At 24.6% G+C, this 18,649-nt stretch overlaps 1 protein-coding gene across 1 annotated transcript; it reads left to right on the forward strand.

The window, feature by feature from the left end:
• The first annotated feature begins 396 nt into the window (after positions 1-396).
• On the forward strand, positions 397-14,681 carry LOC142230707 (putative cytochrome P450 4d14). The gene is made up of 5 exons (XM_075301342.1): positions 397-616; positions 7,443-7,899; positions 7,964-8,160; positions 9,128-9,499; positions 14,229-14,681. The coding sequence occupies exons 1-5, from the start codon at positions 454-456 to the stop codon at positions 14,564-14,566; spliced, it is 1,527 nt and encodes a 508-aa protein (XP_075157457.1). The 5' UTR covers positions 397-453; the 3' UTR covers positions 14,567-14,681.
• Positions 14,682-18,649: the final 3,968 nt, after the last annotated feature.

Genomic DNA, 18,649 nt, shown 5'->3' on the forward strand with positions numbered 1-18,649 from the left:
TCCCAAACATGTTCCCAAAAAAATGTTGTATTTTCTCCAAAAATATAACTGGTGATCATAACCCTTCTATGCGTGTACGTTCAAGGTCCTAAGAGCATAGTGGTTAAATTCTAATTCTAAATGTAAAAATAGTTCAATTATAGCAAAATCAGGATCAGTTTTAAAAACAACTTGTTTCGTATTTTTATAATGGTCAATATGTTTAACCATGCTCTAATATTTGTGATACCGAAAGATTAATCGAAAATAAATGTTGATAAAAGCTAAATAATAATAACAACACGAACCCTATTGGCAAATAAAAGATTCGATAAGAATAACGAAAGTTAAAAAGTCTCCCCCATGGAGAATATTTTCACCACATTTCAACCAAATAGTTTGGCCGTTCGTCTGAAGCATAAACGGTTTTGAATTAGAAGAGAATTGACGTAGATAGGGATAGTTCGGTACAAAATGCTTTTAGAATTATTCATAGGACTATTAACAGCTTTGTTGATTTGGGATTTTATGAATCGCAGACGACGCGAAAGACTTTTCAAGGAAGCTGGTATAAATGGACCCACAAATTTTCCATTAATTGGAAGTGCTTGGGTGGCGTTCAAAAATGATACCAGAAGTAAGTAGAATTCTTCAAAATAAAAAGTTTATATTTGGATATAGAAATAGAATATTCTATAAAACTAAATTTTGACAAAATTTGCTATAGAATTAAAATTTTGACAAAATTTTTTATAGAAATACAATTTTGACAAAATTTTCTTTAGAAATAAAACTTTTAAAAAAATTTCTATAGAAATAAAATTTTGGCAAAATTTTCTATAGAAATAAAAGTTTTTCAAACTTTTCTATAGAAATAAAATTGTAACAAAATTTTCTATAGAAATAAAATTGCAACAAAATTTTCTATAGAAATAAAATTTTGACAAAATTTTTTGGAGAAATAAATTTTTGATAAAATTTTCTTTAGAAATAAAACTTTTAAAAAATTTTTTATAAAAATAAAATTTTGGCAAAGTTTTCTATAGAAACAAAATTTTGAAAAATTTTTTTAGAGAAATAAATTTTTGATAAAATGTTCTTTAGAACTAAAACTTTTAAAAAATTTTCTATACAAATAAAATTTTGGCAAAATTTTCTATAGAAATAAAATTGTGATAAAATTTTCTATAGAAATAAAATTTTGACAAAATTTTCTATAGAAATAAAATTTTGACAAAATTTTCTATAGAAGTAAAATTGTGACAAAATTTTCTATAGAAATAAAATTTTGACAAAATTTTCTATAGAAATAAATTTTTGACAAAATTTTCTATAGAAATAAAATTTTGACAAAACTTTGTATAAAAATAAAATTTTGAAAAAAATCTATATAGAAATTAAGTTAAAAACAAAAAATTACAAAGTTTTCTATAGAAATAAAATTTTGACATAATTCTCTATAGAAATAAAATTTTGCAAAAATTTTCTTTAGAAATAAAATTTTGCAAACATTTTCTATAGAAATAAAATTTTTGTTTGTACATATTTATTTCGGCAAAGACCGGCTATCATAAACCTTTTTTTCGGAAGGTTCAAGAGTAATTCATTGTTGGGTTTAATGAACTGCCTGAATTTATTCTGATAATTGGTTGATAGTTTTGCTGCAAGTAGAGGATGCTGATGAGGAATGTGGTAATTCCGAAACGTGCGTCCATCCAACCATCTTGCAGTCTATAGGGCTTTGCCCAAATAACTTTGACAAACATTATTTTACTCTGTTGGTTAAGCTACACTTGTAGTTTAGTCAATGTATGGTTTTAAGCTGAAATCAACAAAACCATATAAAATATTGCAAAAAAATTCTATAGAGAAAAAATTTTGACAAAATTTTCTATAGAAATAAACATAAAATCAGACCAAAAGTCAACGGAGAGACCATTAGAACAGAAGACGGCATTTTCAGCTCATTGCACAACAACAGGGCATTAGCCTTATCTGCAAGATGTCGATATTTTAGCCCAAGAAAACAATTATAAAAGAAGATATATGTGAAATTTTCTATAGAAATAATCGTTAGGTTAGGTTAGGTTAGATGGCAGCCCGATGTATCAGGCTCACTTAGACTATTCAGTCCATTGTGATACCACATTGGTGAACTTCTCTCTTATCACTGAGTGCTGCCCGATTCCATGTTAAGCTCAATGAAAAGGGACCTCCTTTTTATAGCCGAGTCCGAACGGCGTTCCACATTGCAGTGAAACCACTTAGAGAAAATTTGAAACCCTAAGAAATGTCACCAGCATTACTGAGGTGGGATAATCCACCGCTGAAAAACTTTTTGGTGTTCGGTCGAAGCAGGAATCGAACCCACGACCTTGTGTATGCAAGGCGGGCATGCTAACCATTGCACCACGGTGGCTCCCTATAGAAATAATAGTTTGACAAACTTTTCGATAGAAATAAAATGTTGGCAAAATTTTCTAAAGGAATAAAATTTTGACAATATTTTCTATGGAAATAAAATTTTGACATAAAACTTTTCAAAAATATTCTATAGAAATAAAAATTTTGAAAAATTTTCTATAGAAATAAAATTTTGACAAAATTTGCAATCGATAAGTTTTGTCAAAATCTTACTTTTATAATTTTTTTGTTCAAATTTTTTTATGGAAAATGTTGTCAAAATTTTATTTCAATAGAAATCATTGTCAAATTTTTTTTCTATAGAAAATTTTGTTTCTATAGAAAATTCTGTTAAAATTTTATTTCTATAGAAAATTTTGTGTTAATTTTATTTCTATAAGAAATTTTGTCAAAATTTTATCTCTATAGGAAATTTCTTCAAAATTCTATTTCTTTTTGTCAGACCGTGGACTTATGTTATTTCTATAGAAAATTTTATCAAAATTTTATTTCTATAATTTTTTTTAAATTGTTTTTTTGTATAGAAAATTTTGTCAAAATGTTATTTTTATAGAAAAGTTTGTCAAAATGTTATTTCAATAGAAATCTTTGTCAAAATTTTATTTCTATAGAAAATTTTGTCAAAATTTTATTTCTATATAAAATTCTGTCAAAATTTTATTTCTATAGAAAATTTTGTGTAAATTTAATTTCTATAGGAAATTTTGTCAGAATTTTATCTGTGTAGAAATTTTCCTCAAATTTTTATTACTATGGAAAATTTTGTCAAAATTTTATTTCTACAGAAAATTTTGTCAAAATTTTATTTCCATAAAAAATTTGGTCAAAATTTTATTTCTATAGAAAATATTGTCTATATTTTATTTCTATAGGAAATTTTGACAAACTTTTCTTTAGAAATAAAATTTTTCAAAATTATTCTGTAGAAATAAAATTTTTTAAAAAATTTCTATAGAAATAAAATTTTGACAAAATTTTACTGCTATAATTTTTTTTTCTATAGAAAAATTTGTCAAAATGTTATTTCTATAGAAAAGTTTGTCAACAATTTATTTCAATAGAAATCTTTGTCAAAATTTTATTTCTATAGAAAATTTTGTCAAAATTTTATTTCTATATAAAATTCTGTCAAAATTTTATTTCTATAGAAAATTTTGTGTAAATTTTATTTCTATAGGAAATTTTGTCAAAATTTTGTCTGTATAGAAAATTTCCTCAAAATTTTATTACTATGGAAAAATTCTGTCAAAATTTTATTTCTACAGAAAATTTTGTCAAAAATTAATTTCCATAAAAAATTTGGTCAAAATTTTATTTCTATAGAAAATATTGTCTATATTTTATTTCTATAGGAAATTTTGTCAAAATTTTATCTCTATAGAAAATTTCCTCACAATTTTATTTCTATGGAAAATTTTGTCAAAATTTTATCTCTATAGAAAATCTCCTCAAAATTTTATTTCGATGGGAAATTTCGACAGAATTTTTTTTGACAAAAATTTTCTTTAAAATCAAAATTCAAAATTTCCTATTGAAAAAAATCGTTTGCTGAACCAATACATCGAATCTGTACACTGGACAAGGATATATGACTTTGTGGACGTAAATAAACAACTGACGTTTATCCAAGAGAACTTGAATGCAATTTATGATACTTGTGTACCTGTAAAAACAATTCGTATACAAAATAAACAACCCCCCTGGTTCAATAACGAAATTAAACATCAAATTGTTACCAGAGATCTTGCATATAAGAGATGGAAACGTTTCAAAACACCATACCTATATGAGATGTACAAATCTGCGAGGAGGGTTGTGGTCAAAACAATTGAAAATGCTAAATCAAACTATTACAGTCAAAAATTCAAAACCGCCTTAGACAGCAAATCGAAATGGAAAGAGATACGCAACATTGGTATTGGAAATAAAAAGACGAATGTGAGTAATGAAATCGATGTAAATAAACTAAATGAAACATTTTCAACGATAAATACAGCAGAACCTTTAAGAAATATGTACTCCGAAATTGATTTTGTTCAGCCTGAGAATACTTTCTCCTTTCGCTGCGTTGATAAGAATGAAGTATTAAAAAGTTTTTATTCAATAAAGTCGAATGCAACTGGCGTCGATGAATTAAGTCCTAAATTTCTGAAAATAGTATTACCCCAGCTGCTTCCTTTTTTTACATATTTACTTAATACTTGCCTAACTAAGTCTACCTTCCCAACTGAATGGAAAGTCGCGAAAATAATACCACTTCCTAAAGCTAAAAATGAGTTCAGACCAATTGCAATATTACCTTTTCTTTCAAAGGTTTTAGAGCGCATAATGAATGAGCAGATAATAAAATACCTGGACAATTTCAAACTTCTATCTGAAAAACAATCTGGATTCCGGAAGCAAAGGAACTGTATTTCAGCGCTCACCGAAGTTATAGAAACTATACGCCAACGACTTGATGAAAAAATGGTATCATTTCTAGTACTTCTCGACCATAGCAAAGCGTTCGACACGGTTGACCATAAAATGCTGCTATCCAAACTTGAGAAATTATTCTTTTTTTCTGAAAACGCTTGCAAGCTAATATCATCATATCTTAAATCTCGCTCACAGATAGTGTTTTTAAACAACAAACGATCTATACCTAATAAAATATCCCGAGGAGTTCCTCAGGGATCAATCCTTGGTCCAATTCTTTTCACTATTTATATCAATGATTTGACGTAAATACCACAAACATGTAACTTACATATGTATACTGATGACGTACAAGTTTACACAAGTGCCCATATACACACTATTGAATCATGCATAAATGATATAAACTCAGACCTAAATCTCATACAAAATTGGGCTCGTAATAATGGTCTCCATTTAAATCCCTCAAAAACAAAATATTTGGCTATTGCAAAAAATAAAACAGTGGAAATTGAAAGTATCTCTACTAAACTATGCATTGAAAATGTTTCAATTGATTTTGTTCAATCGCATAAGAATTTGGGAATAATATTTAATTCAAAACTTACATGGTCAGATCATATTCTTAGCGCAGTCGGAAATGTTCGCGGAATGCTACGAAATCTATGGGCTGTTCGGACAAGTACGCCGCAACCTATTCGAATGTTGTTAGCAAAAACATTTCTAATTCCAAAACTTTTGTACGGATGTGAAATCTTTGCAAGCTCAAACTATTCAGACTCCCAAAAATTAAAAATTGCCTACAACAACATTGCTCGATATATTTTCAACAAGCGACGCTATGACCGAATATCAGAGTATGCATATAAAATATTCAATATTAAATTCGAAAACTTGTTGAAAGTAAAATGTCTGGTTCAACTTCATAAAATAGTTTATACTAAAAGCCCACCAAACCTCTATAGCTGTATCCAGTTTGCCCGTTCGAACAGAGGACTGAAAATAATACATCCTATGATACGATCACTAGTATCCGAAAGGCAATTCTTCATATACACTATTCGTCTTTGGAACTCCTTACCCTTCAAACTGCAAACTACAAGCAATGCTATCCGCTTTAAAAATGAATTATTTAAAATATTTTCTTAACTGTTTAACAATCTTGTTCACAATATAAAATATTGCTAACTTATAAAAATATTCAATTATTAAAAAGAAAAATGTTATATTAATTAATTTTCATATTCATATTTATATTAATATTTATTTGTTTCCTCCTACACCAACACATTTACACATTATTTCTGATAAAACATGAATCTAGTACTGTAATTTATAAGATGTATCATCTTGTTGTACTAGTTTTACAAATTATTAAATAAAAATAAATAAAAATAAAAAAAAAAATATTACACAAAATTTACTATAGAAATAAAATTTTGACAAAATTTTCTATGGAAATAAAATTTTGACAAAGATTTCTCTTGAAATAAAATTTTGACAAACTTTTCTATAGACATAAAATTTTGACCAAATTTTTTATGGAAATAAAATTTTGACAAAATTTTCTGTAGAAATAAAATTGTGAGGAAATTTTCTATACAGATAAAATTTTGAAAAAATCTATAGAAATAAAATTTATATATAAAAATAAAAATAAAATTTTGACAGAATTTTATATAGAAATAAAATTTGACAGAATTTTATATAGAAATAAAATTTTGACAAAATTTTCTATACAAACAACATTTTGACAAAGATTTCTTTTGAAATAAATTGTTGATAAACTTTTCTATAGAAATAACATTTTGACAAAATTTTCTATAGAAAAAAAAAATAAAAAAAAAATTATAGCAGTTAAAATTTGTCAACATTTTATTTCTATAGAAATTTAAAAAAAAAATTTTTTCTATAGAATATTTTTGAAAAACTTTATTTCTAAAGAAAATTTTGTCAACATTTTATTTCTATATAAAATTCTGTCAAAATTTTATTTCTATAGAAAATTTTGTGTAATATTTATTTCAATAGGAAATTTTGTCAAAATTTTATTTCCATAAAAAATTTGGTCAAATTTTTTTTTCTATAGAAAATTTGGTCAATTTTTTTTTTCTATAGAAAATTTTGTCTAAATTGTATTTCTATAGGAAATTTTGTCAGAATTTTATTTCTATAGAAAATTTTATCAAAATTTTAGTTCTATACAAAATTTTGTCAAAGGTGTATTTCTATAGAAAATTTTGTCAAAATTTTATTTCTATGCGAAAGTTTTTCAAAATTTTTTCTCTATAACAATGTTTATCAAAATTTTATTTTGATAGAAAATTTTATCAAAATTTTATTTTGATAAAAATTTTTGTCAAAATTTTATTTCTATAGGAAATTTTTTCAAAATTGTTTATCAAAATTGTATATTGAAAGAAAATTTTGTCAAAATTTTATTTCTATAGAAAATTTTGTTAAAATTTTATTTCTCTAAGATTTGAAACAAAATTTTCTATAAAAATAAAATTTTGACAGAATTTTTTTATAGAAATAAAATTTTGCAAAAAAATTATATAGAAATAAATGAGAAATTAAATGAAAGCCACGTAATATATGTTTTTCTCAATTTTTTTTAGATGTCTTCAATCTAATCAACCGCCTCTCAAATGAATATGGTAGTCTCTACCGGCTGTGGGCTTTTAATCACGGTGTTCTTTTTGTACAAGATCCCAAATTCTTCGAAAGCATTTTCAGTAGTCAGCAAGTTATTAAGAAAAATCGTTTGTATACATTTTTATCCGGCTGGCTGGGGGATGGTCTTCTCCTTAGTACCGGTTCCAAATGGCATTCCAGACGTAAAATTATAACACCCACCTTTCACTTTAAGATTTTAGAAGAATTTGTGGAAATATTCGATCAGCAGAGTTCGGTGTTGGTTAAACGTTTGCAAGCGAAAGCCGATGGCAAAACTGCGTTGAATATATTCCCTGTGATCTGTTTAACTGCCTTAGATATAATTACGGAAACTGCTATGGGTGTGAAGGTCAATGCCCAGGAAAATCCTGATTTTCCCTATGTTAAGGCTTTAACAAAGTAAGAAAGTTTTATTTTGACATAATTTTTTTGTTAATATTATATTTTGTTTCTATAATAATAGTGTTGCCGATATCATTGCTACACGATTTGTTAAACCATTTCAAACGATTGATTTGTTATTCCAAATATTTGCTTTTAAAACCCATCGGAAATTATTGGCAAATATTAAATTAATGCATGATTTTACCGATAAAGTTATAGTGGAGAGACGTCAAGCCCTAGAAGAATCAATTAAAAATGGAACCTATAAAGCAATGAGTAAGTTGTTTATAGAACACACAAGAAAAAATATCACCAAAAATTTTCAATAAAAATTTTAATTGAATTCTAAAACAATTTCAATTAAAAATATAATTGGTTCAACAAATTTTTTAATTGAATTCAAAATCAATCACAGAAATTAATAAAATTTATTTAATTTTTAATTGGATCAATTAATTTTTTAATTAATGTTGGTGATTGATTCTATCATTTCTGTGATTGAAGAAATTTCAAATAAAAATTAGTTGGATCAATTAATTTCGTGATTGAAGAAAAAATATATTTTTTTTCTGTGAATTAGAAGACTCCGTGTTTTCTCAGCCCGAAAATGCCTATAAACAGCGGAAAATCTCTCAACGAGATGGCTAAGTTGTTTCATATTCTCATAATATTGGTTGGATTACAACATGGAGATGGGATAAGTTCTCCTTCGGGACCAGATGTCGACAAATTGTGGCCTACTCTATTCTTTGGACTATGTTCCCTTAACCATTGCCAGGGTAAAAATCTCTCCATGAGATGGTTGAGCAGTTAAATATTAACATAATAATGGTATGGTGGGAAAGATTCCCATTCTGGACCAAATGTCGAAAGAAAGTGCCATATTGATTTTCTTGAACTCCCTGTTTCTCGACCAGGAAACGCCCATCGACAGCGGAAAATATCTCAATGAGATGGCTGTTAGCATAGTACGGGTATGCCCACGATTACAACATGGAGGATCTCCTTCCGAAAAATATGTCGATAAAACTGTTCTATTTTTTTCATTTGGCCGGTAAAACTGTTCTATTTTTCATTTTTATTTTTTTAAATTCAATTAAAATATTAATTGAAAAAATTTTGATGATATTTTTTCCTGTATGTATCAGAGGAATATGTCCTTAATTATGTATTCTTAAGTTAGTATTTTTTACCATATCAAGTTCAAAATATATTTTATATCAATTTCAATTATCCCTTACAGCCAACGAAACCAATGACATGGGCATTAAGAAACGCATGGCCTTTTTGGATGTCCTACTTCAATCTACGGTTGGCGGTAAACCACTAACGGACAAGGATATACGGGAAGAGGTCGATACTTTTATGTTTGAGGGTCATGATACTACAACAAGTGCTATATCTCATACACTCTATCTTCTGTCCCGACATCCAGAAGCACAACAAAAAGTATTTGCGGAAATTCTCCAGGTTATTGGTGAAGATAAAAATAAACCAGTGACAATGCGAGAATTACAGGATTTGAAATATTTGGATGCAGTGATTAAGGAGGGTCTACGTTTATATCCTTCGGTTCCAGTAATTGGTCGTGTCACAGAGGAAGATGTTGAAATAGGTAATAATATACCAAGATATATGAAAAAAAAATTAACATAAATCTATAGAAATAAAATTTTGACAAAATTTTCTATAGAAATAAAATTTTGATAAATATTTCGATAGAAATAACATTTTGGTAAAATTTTCTATAGGAATAAAATTTTGACAAAATATAAAATTTTGACAAATTTTCTGTAGAAATAAAATTTTGACATAATTTTCTATAGAAATAAAATTTTGACAAAATTTTCTATAGATATAAAATTTTCAAAAATTTTCTTTAGAAATAAAATTTTCACAAAATTTTCTATGGAAATAACATTTTGACAAAATTTTCTATAGAAATAAAATTTTAACAAAATGTTCTATAGATATAAAATTTTGACAAAATTTTCTATAGATATAAAATTTGACAAAATTTTCTATAGATATAAAATTTTGGCACAATTTTCTATAGAAATAAAATTTTCTATGGAAATAACATTTTGACAAAATTTTCTATAGATATAAAATTTTGACAAAATTTTCTACAGAAATAAAATTTTGATAAAATTTCCTATAAAAATAAAATTTTGACAACATTTTCTATGGAAAAAAATTTTCTGTAGAATTAAAATTTTGACAAAATTTTCTATAGAAATAAAATTTTGACAAAATTTTCTATAGAAATAAAATTTTGACAAAATTTTCAAAAATTTTCTTTAGAAATAAAATTTTAAAAAATTTTCTTTAGAAATAAAATTTTCACAAAATTTTCTATGGAAATAACATTTTGACAAAATTTTCTATAGAAATAAAATTTTAACAAAATTTTCTATAGATATAACATTTTGACAAAATTTTCTATAGATATAAAATTTGACAAAATTTTCTATAGATATAAAATTTTGGCACAATTTTCTATAGAAATAAAATTTTGATAAAATTTTCTATGAAAATAAGATTTTGACAAAAGTTTCTATGGAAATAACATTTTGACAAAATTTTCTATAGAAATAAAATTTTGACAAAATTTTCTACAGAAATAAAATTTTGATAAAATTTCCTATAAAAATAAAATTTTGACAACATTTTCTATGGAAAAAAATTTTGACAAAATTTTCTATAGAAAAAAAATTTTGACAAAATTGACTATAGAAATAAAACTTGGACAAAATTTTCTTTCGAATTAAAATTTTAATTTTCTATAGGAATAAAATTTTGACAAAATATAAAATTTTGACAAATTTTCTGTAGAAATAAAATTTTGACAAAATTTTCTATAGAAATAAAATTTTGACAAAATTTTCTATAGAAATTTTCTATAGACATAAAATTTTCAAAAATTTTCTTTGGGAATAAAATTTTAAAAAAATTTCTTTAGAAATAAAATTTTCACAAAATTTTCTATGGAAATAACATTTTGACAAAATTTTCTATAGAAATAAGATTTTAACAAAATGTTCTATAGATATAAAATTTTGACAAAATTTTCTATAGATATAAAATTTGACAAAATTTTCTATAGATATAAAATTTTGGCACAATTTTCTATAGAAATAAAATTTTGATAAAATTTTCTATGGAAATAACATTTTGACAAAATTTTCTACAGAAATAAAATTTTGATAAAATTACTTATAAAAATAAAATTTTGACAACATTTTCTATGGAAAAAAATTTTGACAAAATTTTCTATAGAAAAAAATTTTGACAAAATTGACTATAGAAATAAAACTGGGACAAAATTTTCTTTCGAATTAAAATTTTAATTTTCTATAGGAATAAAATTTTGAAAAAATATAAAATTTTGACAAATTTTCTGTAGAAATAAAATTTTGACAAAATTTTCTATAGAAATAAAATTTTGACAAAATTTTCTATAGAAATAAAATTTTGACAAAATTTTCAAAAATTTTCTTTAGAAATAAAATTTTAAAAAAATTTTCTATGGAAATAACATTTTAACAAAATTTTCTATAGAAATAAAATTTTAACAAAATTTTCTATAGATATAAAATTTTGACAAAATTTTCTATAGAAATAAAATTTGACAAAATTTTCTATAGATATAAAATTTTGGCACAATTTTCTATAGAAATAAAATTTTGATAAAATTTTCTATGAAAATAAGATTTTGACAAAAGTTTCTATGGAAATAACATTTTGACAAAATTTTCTATAGATATAACATTTTGTTTGTTATTGTTGGCTTCTCTTCAATCGTTATTGTTGTTTTTGATCTCAGCTTAAAGCCATGCATTGACTAAACTAAGGTTCAAGTGTAATTCACTTTGGGTTGAGTGAATTACCCGAATTTATTCTGATAATTGGTTGATAGTTGTGGTGCAAGTAGAGGATGCTGATGAGGAATGTGGTAACTCCGAAACAGCTGTACATCCAACCATCTTGCAGTCTATAGGGCTTTGCCCAAATAAATTTGACAAACATACTTTTCCTCTTTTAGTTAAGCTACACTTGTAGTTTAGACAATGCATGGCTTTAACCTGAGATCAAAAACAACAATAACGATATAAAATTTTGACAAAATTTTCTACAGAAATAAAATTTTGATAAAATTTCCTATAAAAATAAAATTTTGACAAAATTTTCTATGGAAATAACATTTTGACAAAATTTTCTATAGATATAAAATTTTGTCAAAATTTTCTACAGAAATAAAATTTCGATAAAATTTCCTATAAAAATAAAACTTTGACAAAATTTTTAATAGATATACAATTTTGACAAATATTTTCCTCTAGACATAAAATTTTGACAAAATTTTCTGTAGAAATAAAATTTTGACAAAATTTTCTGTAGAAATAAAATTTTGACAAAATTTTCTATACAAATAAAATTTGGCAAAATTTTCTATAGATATAACATTTTGACAAAATTTTCTATAGATATAAAATATTCAAAAATTTTCTATAGATATAAAATATTCAAAAATTTTCTTTAGAAATAAAATTTTGACCACATTTTCTATGGAAATAACATTTTGACAAAATTTTCAATGGAAATAACATTTAAATAAAATTTTGACAAAATTTTCTATAGAAATAAAATTTTGACAAAATATAAAATTTTGGCAAAATTTTCTATAGAAATAAAATTTTGATAAAATTTTCTATGAAAATAACATTTTGACAAAATTTTCTATGGAAATAAAATTTTGACAAATTTTTCTATAGATATAAAATTTTGACAAAATTTTCTACAGAAATAAAATTTCGATAAAATTTCCTATAAAAATAAAATTTTGACAAAATTTTAATAGATATACAATTTTGACAAAATTTTCTGTAGAAAAAAAAATTTTGACAAAATTTTCTGTAGAAATAAAATTTTGACAAAATTTTCTATACAAATAAAATTTGGCAAAATTTTCTATAAATATAACATTTTGACAAAAATTTCCATAGAAATAAAATTTTGACAAAATTTTCTATAGATATAAAATATTCAAAAATTTTCTATAGAAATATAATTTTGACCACATTTTCTATGGAAATAACATTTTGACAAAATTTTCTATGGAAATAACATTTAAATAAAATTTTGACAAAATTTTCTATAGAAATAAAATTTTGACAAATTTTCTATGGAAATAACATCTTGACAAAATATACTATATAAATAAAATTTTGACGACATTTTCTATAGAAATAAAATTTTGACAAAATTTTCTATAGAAATAAAATGTTGACAAAATTTTCTAGAGATATAAAATTTTGACAAAATGTTCTATAGATAAAAAATTTTGACAAAATTTTCTATAGATACAAAATTTTGACAAAATTTTCTATAGACACAAAATTTTGACAAAATTTTCTATAGACACAAAATTTTGACAAAACTTTCTATAAAAATAAAATTTTGATACAATTTCCTATAAAAATAAAATTTTGACAAAATTTTCTATAACAATAAAATTTTGACAAAGTTTGCTGTATAGAAATAATATTTTACAAAAATTGCTATATAGAAATAAAATTTTGACAAAATTTTCTATAGAAATAACATTTTGACAAAATTTTCTATAAAAGTAAAATATTGACAAATTTTTCTATGGAAATTAAATTTTGATAAAATTTCCTATGGAAATAAAATGTTGATAAAATGTTCTATAAAAATAACATTTTGCGAAATTTTTCTTTTCATTTTCATTTTGATAAAATTTCCTATAAAAATAAAATTTTGACAAAATTTTCTATAAAAATAAAATTTTGACAAAATTTTCTATAGAAAGGATTTTGTATCTATAGGCTTAATTAAAAAAATCAAATTGTGACAAAACTTTCTATAAAAATAAAATTGTGATAAAATTTTCTATAACAATAAAATTGTGACAAAATTTGCTGTATAGAAATAACATTTTGACAAAAATTGCTATATAGAAATAAAATATTGACAAAATTGTCTATAGAAATAAAATATTGACAAAATTTTCTATGGAAATAAAATGTCGATAAAATTTTCTATAGAACTAAAATTTTGCGAAAATTTTCTATGGAAATAAAATTTTGCGAAAATTTTCTATGGAAATAAAATTTTGCGAAAACTTTCTATAGAAATAAAATTTTGACAAAATTTTCTATAGAAATAAAATTTTGACAAAATTTTCTATAGAAATAAAATTTTCTATAGAAATAAAATTTTGACAAAATTTTTTTGTCAAAGTATAGCAAATTTTTTTGTTTTATTTTCATATAATATTTATTTAAATTATTTATTTCGTTATTGTTGTTTTTGTTTTTCAGATAAAAAAATCATCCCCGCCAATGTCCATATTAATTTACTCATTTTTGCTGCATGCAGAAATCCCGAATATTTTCCCAATCCTGATGCCTTCGAACCAGAACGTTTTCTTACGGAAACTTCCGATAAAATTAATCCATTTGCCTATGTACCCTTTTCAGCAGGTCCACGAAATTGTATTGGCCAAAAATTTGCCATTCTTGAGATGAAGAGTACCATTAGCAAAATGATAAGACACTATGAGCTATTACCCATGGGTGAGAAAGTGGTTTCAGTTATGAATTTAATTATACGTTCGTCTACTGGTGTGAATTTGGGCTTGAAACCAAGAAAGTATTGAAGCAGAGAAGACCATTGGGATGTGGAAAATTTTTGTACCATATGAATGAAATACTAGGAAAATATTAAGGCCAAAAATGTTCTTTACAATAAAAATAGTTTAAAAAAATTCATAATGCTTTTATGCGAAAATTTATGTAAATTCCATATTAGGCATATAGCCATCAACGCACAAGCAACGCAAACAGTTATATTTATAAAGCATAGTTTTCGGCACCTACGAGCCGATATAAAGAAACTTTATTTGACAGAAATATACATTTAGTTTGCCACCGTGGAGCAATGGTTAGGTTTTTTGCTCTTGCATACAAATGGTCGTGGGTTTAATCCCTGCTACGAACATAGATTTTTTAAATATATTTTTGAAATATATTATGGATGTTTTTATTATATTCAAGGTCTGTATGATTAATTTTTATTTATTCAATATTTCGTCTATTCCGATGAAGTCTTTCAACGAAAAGACGAAATATTGAATAAATATAAATTAATCATACAGACCTCGAGCTCGTTTTTATCAACAATTATCAATTGGAAAATTTTTTAAATATATCATTCCGAAAAGTCGTTCGCCTTTAAATACTCCTAAATTAAATTTTTACTATGACGTTTCATAGTAATGTGTCTTATTAAAGACTTAAAGCCAGAAAAGAATAGTGCTTGATATAAACGAAATGGACTGTTTTTGGATCAAAAATTATTTTTTATACCCTCCACGATAGGAAGGGGGTATATTAACTTTTGTCCATATCTGTCTATAATTATGTATATCCGCCATATATACCGATTCGCAGATTTTACCTCCGGAGCCTCTTGGAGGAGAAAATTCCATCCGATTCGATTAAAATTTGGTACGTGGTGTTAGGTCACTAACATTCATGCAAAATTGGTCCATATCTGTCTATAATTATATATAGCCCCCACATATACCGATCCCAAAATTTAACCTCCGGAGCTCCTTTCATCCGATTCGATTAAAATTGTGTTTGTTGAGTTAGTATATTGCCTCCAACAACCACAATTATGTATATAGCTCCCATATAAACCGATCCGCAGATTTGACCTCAAGAACCTTTTGGAAGATCAAATTTCATTCGATTCGAATACAATTTTGTACGTTGAGTTAGTATTTTAACTACCATGCATAAATTGTTTAATATCGGCTACCTTTTTTAGTTAAAAAATTAGTTTTGTTTTTGTGTACAAGTAACTCGATTGTGGATTTCAGACTTTAGTAGAAATTTCTACGCAATCTGTGGTAAAGGGAACATTCGGCCAAACTGTAGAAATAAAATTTTTTTTTTTTTGGTGATAGAAGTTTGAAATTTTCGAAAAAAATCAAAAATAAAAACTCTAACAAAAGAAAAACGTTTTCCAAACATTTTTTTTTCGAATTCTCAAATTTTGTATATTCTCAAATTTTAGTCCATTGGAACACTCAGACTAATCAAAGTATTCATCTTTCCATAATTTGGTGGTCCACCAATTAGAGCACGAATTGATTTTGGTAACAAAGTACTGTGCTGTAGAAAATCATAGTTTTGTACTTAAATCTTCTTAGCCTGCTTTATTAAGCGCATTTTGATGAGTGTAATTTGAAACGATATTTTATCACCATATATGTTTTGTTTATTATGTTTTAGAGTGAAGTAGAAAAAAAACATACAGTATAAAATGATCGTTTAAGCAAAAGAAGAAATTAATCGCAAAAGGGTAATCAACGGAAGCTGACCAGTTAATAATATCATTAACGCACTCCCATTTGGTGTATATTTACGTGGCTATCAATATTGTGGATCGAGAACTAATCTACCAAAACAGCTTGGAGCGGGAGGGATAAAGGTATAAATGTATTCGATGCAGTTTGTAAAATACATGATCATAGACATAGAACCGATAGAGTATTAACTGAGAGAGCCTGGCTACGTATGTTAGAGAAAGACAGAGTTGGGGGAGAGGAAATATATGTAGTTACGAATGCGATGAAGGTAAAAAATTTTTTGAAAATCAAAAAGCAGTTAAAAAAGCGAATACGGTTCTAAAACCCACAGATATTAATTCTGCTAAAAAAAAAGTGGCGCGAAACGTTATTGGTAAATCATTCAAAGGGAGAAAAACACATATTATTACTTCAAGTACCAAAAATTGGAGGTTTACTCCCTTTAATACCAATTTTAACATCACTTAGTGCTATTGGTGCGATTGTATTCATAGCCAAAGCTGTTTACTCTGCCAAAAATGCTAAACAAGGGCTGCTAATTTTGCCGACAAAAAATAGCAAATGCCGATTTTCCGTCTTTTGCCTCAAAAATGATATAAGCTCCGTTCAAAAATTTTGAGAATCAGTTCGTTTACACGTTTAGAGCCAGCAAAAGGGAGAATCCATGCGACAGTTGTCAGACAGAGAACTTTCAAGTTTTTGTTAGAGATTTCATTTACATCAACAGTATTAGTAACACGATTGCCTCTCGTGCCAAAAGTAATCCACCAAAATTTGAAGAAAATTTTACCAAAAAACTACCAAATTAAAAAAAAAATAGTTTACTTCCAACTGTGATCGTAGCCATAAGAAACAACTGTGACTTAGGTTAACTTTCGTATCATTTGTGCAATTATTTAAAATTTGTATTTAATGTTGTGCTGTAATAGTGACGTTACACTTTGAATAATAATTTATGCAATATGACGAAAGAAATGAAATTTAAAGAATTTATAAAAAATTTTGTTAAAATTTTATTTCTACAGAAAAAGTTCTCAAAATTGTATTTCTATAGAAAATTTTGCCAAAATTTTATTTCTATAGAAAATTTTGTCAAAATTTTATTTATGTAGAAAATTTTGTTTCTATAGAAAATTTTTGTCAAATTTTATTTCTGTAGAAAATGTTATTAAAATTTTATTTCTACAGAAATTTTTGTCAAAATTGTATTTCTATAGAAATTTTTGTCAAAATTTTATTTCTATAGAAAATTTTTGTCAAAATTTTATTTCTATAGAAAATTTTTGTCAAAATTTTATTTCTCTAGAAAATTTTGTCAACATTTTATTTCTATAGAAAATTTTGTCAACATTTTATTTCTATAGAAAATTTTGTCAAAATTATATTTCTATCGAAAATTTTTGTCAAAATTTTATTTCTATAGAAAATTTTGTCAAAATTTTATTTGTTTAGAAAATTTTGTCAACATTTTATTTCTATAGAAAAATTTTGTCAAAATTTTATTTCTACAGAAAATGTTGTCAAAATTTTATTTCTATAGAAATTTTTGTCAAAATTGTATTTCTATAGAAAATTTTTGTCAAAATTTCATTTCTATAGAAACTTTTTGTCAAAATTTTATTTCTATAGAAAATTTTGTCAACATTTTATTTCTATTGAAAATTTTTGTCAAAATTTTATTTCTATAAAAAATTTTGTCAAAATTTTATTTTTATAGAAATTTTTTGCCAATATTTTATTTCTATGAAAAATTTTTCAAATTTTATTTTTATAGAAAAATTTTGTCAAAATTTTATTTCTATAGAAAATTTTGTCAAAATTTTATTTCCATAGAAAAATTGCCAAAATTTTATTTCGTTAGAAACATTTTGTCAAAATTTTATTTTTGTAGAAAATTTTGTCTAAATTTTATTTCCATAGAAAATTTTCTCAAAATTTTATTTCTATAGAAAATTTTGTCAAAATTTTATTTCTATAGAAATTTTTGTCAAAATTGTATTTCCAGAGAAAATTTGTCAAAATTTTATTTCTATAGAAAAATTGTGACAAAATTTTATTTCTATAGAAAATTTTGTCAAAATTTCATTTCTGTAGAAAATTTTGTCAAAATTTTATTTCCATAGAAAATTTTCTCAAATTTTTATTTCCATAGAAAACTTTCTCAAAATTTTATTTCCATAGAAAATTTTGTCAAAATTTTATTTCTATAGAAAATTTTGTCAACATTTTATTTCTTTAGAAAATTTTGTCAAAATTTTATTTCTGTAGAAAATTTTGTCAAAATCTTATTTCTGTAGAAATTTTTGTTAAAATTTTATTTCTGTAGAAAACTTTTTTGACAAAATTTTCCATAGAAATAAAATT

This window comes from Haematobia irritans, chromosome 3 (genome assembly GCF_050003625.1).
Source record: "Haematobia irritans isolate KBUSLIRL chromosome 3, ASM5000362v1, whole genome shotgun sequence".
NCBI lineage: Eukaryota > Metazoa > Arthropoda > Insecta > Diptera > Muscidae > Haematobia > Haematobia irritans.